General features: G+C 37.0%; 1 protein-coding gene across 1 annotated transcript in view; it reads right to left on the bottom strand.

Annotated features, from left to right (window-relative positions):
- Positions 1-2,574: 2,574 nt before the first annotated feature.
- Positions 2,575-6,000, bottom strand: part of schip1 (schwannomin interacting protein 1) — a gene marked incomplete in the record, with an annotated part of 244,738 nt that continues 241,312 nt past the window's right edge. The window contains 2 exon segments of the mRNA XM_024277237.2: positions 2,575-3,485; positions 5,397-5,490. Coding sequence (XP_024133005.1) covers positions 3,434-3,485; positions 5,397-5,490 — 146 coding nt within the window.

Genomic DNA, 6,000 nt, shown 5'->3' with positions numbered 1-6,000 from the left:
GGTACTACATGCCTTCATTGAGACATTTGATTGGTCCGTTTATAGATTGAATAACTTGCCACAAAGATATTAATATATCATGAAATACGGATTAGAAAGAACATGCTAAAAAACAAAACAGATCAGAGCAAGAATTGCTATTCTGACAAATAGAATGAGTAATAGCTGTTTATTTCTCAATAGAAGTTTATGGGATTTTGGTTTCTTGGAACCATCTGGTACTTCCTGTTTGGAATTTGAGGGGTCGATCGGTCCAGTTCTCTTATACTGTCAATGGCTGTGGCTCACATGCGGTATGGATCTTAACCAACCAAAAACAGAAGCAGACCTGTGCCACCTGCCACACAAAAGGTACGGATGTGTGCATATTTTTTTTTTTCTCCCTCTGGGTTCAAACTCAGGCCACATCAGAATCCGTCTCCATCTCAGCACATGAGTATTATCATGCAAAACTAAACCATGTGGTTTGTAAGTGAATCATTTTGACCCTTGGGTCAAGTTGATCCTTTCTAACGTGGTTGTGCCTCATGTGTCACAAGGACGCTTTTATTTTAAAAATCTGCTTTTGTTTGCACAAAACCATGTCCAAATCAGGAATGGAACAATAACCCTCGAGGAAAAGCAACTCTCTACCTACTTTAAAGACCCACTCCAATGAAAATAGTGTTTTTTAACTGGTTCTTGAATCATTTTTCTCACAATGGAGGACATATATAAAATAATTTAAGATTTAAACTATGTTTCTGAGTATTTCTTTATTCAAAATGTGATGGATTCCTGCTCCACTCCAATTCTGATGCATCCATAGACAAACAGATTCATTAACGTCTTCATTTTCCTCGTCTGAGCGAGCATCTGGATCAAAACTTTACAGCTGGATGGCTTCAATGTTGCTCGCCCTTTTTGTTTCACCGCTAATTTGGAGTTGTGAGAGCCTGTAAGCTAGCGGGAGAGAGTATAAACAAAGGGATAATGGGATATCAGTTGAGGCTTACTTCTGTCTTATTCACAACTCAAATCCAAATTTCTGTTAAACTCCTAACACGCTGGAGAAACTATGTCCTGGAAAACGACACCGGCTTTTTGATTTTGGCTAAAAACATCATAATCATAATTAAAAGACCACATGGAACAAGTTTACAATAGAAATGAATATAGTGGGACTTTATAATTACACCTCTCCCTTTATATTTCTCTTACATATATACCATTTGTCTCAGATATATTTTGGTCTCCCAAAAAAAGTAAAATTACATCCAATTCCATACCATATAAAAATCCTATGTATTTTACTACACTGAATACAGAACTTAAATGTTTATAATAAAATTATAAAATGGAATGTATGTCATATGTGTGAACTTAAATACTGTGAAATGATCAATACTGTATGGTTGGAAATCAATGATACATTTTTGTTATTGGATTAGTGATGTGAACAAAAGTTACTGAAATTATGTAAAAAGTTCCATCAGAAGTGTTAGCTTAGCCTTGATTTCCACCAGTGGAGTTAGTTTAGCTCGGATGTCTTTGAGTGTTCTCCTGATGTCAGGTGTGTCCTGGTTTTTCTTTGGGGCCATGGTCAGCTCTCTATATTGCAGAACTACTACTTTTTTTGGCAGTAATTCCGTTATAATTCAAGATTAAAGTCGCGTGAAGGTAATGAAGATGAAGAGAGCTGTAACCGTAATTACCTTGTTAATTACATTTATGCAAATTTTTCTTTATTTTTTTAATCAATGCGTTACTTTATTTCTGAAATGTGTTTGACATATTTGTGTATTCTATATGCTTGAATAAGTAAATCCAATCAATATCAGAAGATTAATGTTTAACCTGCATTTTGCACAAATACAGTATAAAAAACTTTACCTAAAAAACACGTGAAGTATCTGAAATCCACAAACGTTTGTTTTAACATGTGACTTCCCATCAGGCCGTTGGTGTGACAGCAGATCACAGACAGCTGTTGTCCGTTTTGTAATTTTTGAAGAAACTTTCAATTTTCTAGAAACATTGACCACACGTCTGCTGGTCTAAAGGTCTAAGCTGTGATCAAGGACTTTAAGGTTTTCTTACACCATCATGGATGGTGTCATCTTGCTGAAACCTTGGCCAGAGAACTTTCCTGGCCTTTTTTTCCCCCCTCCTGCTCTCATTACAGATTCATACAATAATAAAAATAAAATTAAACAATGGGAGGGAGTGGGGTTTTACCTTAAAAGAAAAAAAATTGCAACCAGTTCCAGTCATATAGACTCATTTCTATAATAAAAGATCAAACGTCTGTGTCTTATCACCCACTTTAAATTTAAAAACTACAATTTCTGTAACCAAAAACGCCCCAAATAGATCTGAATTTCTTTAACGGTTGCACATAAACACCAGTTGCTTGATGATGCAACCACCCCCTAACTCATTTACATGACACAATCTCCCGAACTCTCACAGGAGCTGTGACTGGTGATTGTGCTTCCGGCGTTCATTAGAAAGAGGAAGCCGTGCCTTTTCACACTTTCAAAGAACGAACCCACACAGCGAGCGTGAGCCCAGAAACTCCACGCCGAGCCCAGACATATGAAACAAAGTTTATTCTTTATTTTACATATCTGTACATAAACGTTTCTTCCCTCAAATAAAGAATCTGAATACAATAAGATGAAAACGATATTAACACACTTATTCATTTAAAATGACTCGTGTCAGAAAATCAACATTCACAAAATGTTGAGAAGTGAACATATCACCAAAGTCTACATCTCCACTACAAGGCAGGCTTGTTTTTCTTGACACTCTTTCAGCACCTTCAAATAAACGTTTCTCAGTTGAAAACTACCATTTGTGCAGAATAAAAACTGGTTGACTTTAAGATACCTTTAAATTACTGTCCAACTTAAGATGGTCTGAAGAAGTGTTTTTTTTCTTTTTATACAGAGTTGTTTCTTTTTTCTCATAGCAGACTTTTTTTTTGTTTTTTTACTATTTTTTTAAACTATTATCTTATTTTTTCCCCATATTTGTTGCATTTGAACAGTTATAATTTAGTGGTGAGTGTAGAAAGATAAAAAGAAATGAGAGCAAAGCAAGGCCGATCACTGCACGGGAAGCTGGAGACGGAATCCATGACGACACACAGTCGGTTCCCTCCTCTCCCCGGAAGCCGGAGGTGCTGCTCCATCCTTTAGCTGAGGACGAGGGGGATGTCAGGTGGAGGGGGGTGGGGTCTTTCTGCTGATACCACTGAAGTCAGTGAGCTGGACAGGAGGAGAAACACGGAGAAACTGGGAGACAGCAGAGAGCAAAGTACTCGAGGCGGGAAAAGCTGGGAGGAGGAGTCGGATCGACACAGGGCGGAGGTGAAATGACCGGATGGGAAATGTCTTTAGAGCGGGCGGGGGCGAAGCTTGGCAAGAGGGGGTGGAGGCGGGGGTCTTTATTTGGATAGGGTCCTCTCAGCTAAATGTTTCTGCTGGCTTTCAGCATGCCTGAAAAACACACAAAATCAAATAAAAATTAAATTCTTGGTTTCACAAATACAAAAGTTTCAACAAATTAGCCAAAAAAAAACAACAAAAAAGTAAATATGCTGTGAGTATAAAAACATTTAGACACGTATTATCTTATGTTTATAAACAGTTTAAATATTTACAGCTTTTGACTTTTTAGTGTCAAAAAGAGTGACAGGAAAGAAAAATCAATCCTTATTATTGATGCAGAAATAAAACTAAAAGCTGTTTGAACCGTTTCAGCAAAAACGGCAGCTTTGCTTTAAACTTAAGGGGCACTTTGACAGATACTTGGCTTTAACATAGTGAAAGCTCAGCTAAACCTGAAGTGGAATCCTGAGAAAATGTCAGTTAACAGTAGGGGTGTGTATTGGAAAGAGTCTTGCGATACGATACATATCGCGATATATCCCATATCCGATATTTCACATTGCTGTACCCATCCCAAGTAAACACTAAGTAGTAGATGACTCTGCGCTGAAAAACTAGCGGTCAGAGGTTTAAGTGGAAAACAAAAGTAAGACGTTGAAGGACACTCATAAATAATTAATGAAATATCGTCTCGTCAGCATTTTAAATCAGTATTGCCAAACAAAATATCACGATATATCGCTGAATCGGTTTTTCCCTGCACCCCAAGTTAACACGGTGAAGTGAGTAATTTATCAATCAAATTTCTTCTACGTGCTTTTTTACTGGTCAGTTTGTTTCTGTCAATTCCAATCAGGGGTTTTGGTCTGCTTGGAAATTGAATATTTGCAAAATTCTGACTAAAACAGTGATATTATACAGGATTCTATAAAAAGAGTGTGGGGGCGGAAAAAAAAGTTTGTACTTAAGTGAGAAAAAGAACTATACCTTTAAATATTGTCACTTAAAAAAGGTCAAAAGTAGGAATAGAAATACTGGTTAGGACAAATATATGATTCATAGTCTAAAATCCAAATGCCAACTATATTAAATGTTGTCTGATACTGATAACATATTCCCCAAATTTAAACATTCTTTTCTGAGGAATCTCTCTTTTTTTCTCTAAAAATACCTTTTCAGTAAAAAAAAAATAAAAAATAGAGGAAACAAAAACAAAAACCAAGAAAAAAAAAAGATTTAAAGACAGAAATTTTTGACTTCTATGAAAATATGTATGTTAAAGAAATGTGATTATTTTGCCTTTTTTTCCTGAATTTATCGCAATTTATCAGTTTGGTGCAGCTGGTTCATGGTAAGAAAAGTGTCAGAACTGTTACCTTTGGTAACATTACAAAAGAAACAAATATAAATAAAGAAATAAAAAACACAACGTCCAATATGAACATACATACATCCTGGACAAGCCCCCACTGCCACGCTAACCTTTTGAGAATCTGAAACTCGTGCTATAACTGGATGCCGTTCGGTGTGTTTTACTGAACTGCAGAAGATAAAAATACATTTCTATGAACTCAAAAACTCTACTTTGTACTTTTACCAAATAAACCATCTTGTACTATCCACAGCTCATGAAATGTGTCTCTACTCATAGGGTTTGTCAAAGGGGATCCCCATTTATTCAGAAAGTTAATCACTATTAGCCATTTTTCAAGAAATCTACTTGCGGGAAAGAGGAGATCTCATTGAGGATATTTCAATAATGATGGAGGTAATGTGAAATATGTTTCCTATAAACACTAATCATTTTGAAACTACTATTTGTTTGTGGGTGACAGCAGAGAAAGTAATGAGTGCGTGTCCATTCACAGTGGACTGAAAACCGCAACAGAATTGACAGATGAGCAAATGACATTTTTCACTTTTCCCACAGATTGTATCCCTAGTGAATATGTTTTGATTTTTGAGCACCTTTTTTGTATTTAAACACATCCCTTAATTGTGATTGAGGTGCTTCATCACCTGGTAAGGTCCTCTATGTCGACCAGCATGGCGTCTTGCTCCATGTGAAGCTCATCGCGAATCAGTAGCAACTGTACAAGCTCTTCATTCAGACCTGGAGGGACACAGAAAGGTTTGAACATAAGCTTATTTAAAAGCATAAAGCCTTTCAAGAGATTTTAAGATTCATTCAAAATTGTAAAATCTCAACAGCCTCCAAAAGCTTGTGTGGACATATGTGGACGTATGGTTCAGGTGTCCCCAACTTGTCATTTTTTGACGTGCTGGCTGCTCCCATTAAATCAGGATTCCCCAACCCTCGGGCTGGGTATTGGTTCAGTCCGCGTCCACTGGTCCGATACCGGTCCATGCCCCAAAGACAGGGGACCCATGATTTGATTGGAACAGCCAGCATGACAAGTTGGGGACACGCAAAACGTCAAAAAGTGTCACGAAGGGAACCCAAACCATATGTCCATAGAGAGTAGGAATGCATCACCAAAAGAAGAACAAAATAGTTAGAGGTAACAATGAAGGAAATAAGTATTCGATCACTTGATCTGAATAAAAGACACCTGCACACAGAATCAGTCAGACTCCAAACTCTCCAACATGGGAAAAATGC

Source organism: Oryzias melastigma, linkage group LG13 (genome assembly GCF_002922805.2).
Source record: "Oryzias melastigma strain HK-1 linkage group LG13, ASM292280v2, whole genome shotgun sequence".
In the NCBI taxonomy this organism is placed as follows: Eukaryota; Metazoa; Chordata; class Actinopteri; order Beloniformes; family Adrianichthyidae; genus Oryzias; species Oryzias melastigma.
The sequence above is the reverse complement of the archived record's forward strand: the minus strand, read 5'-3'. Positions and strand labels throughout refer to the sequence as shown.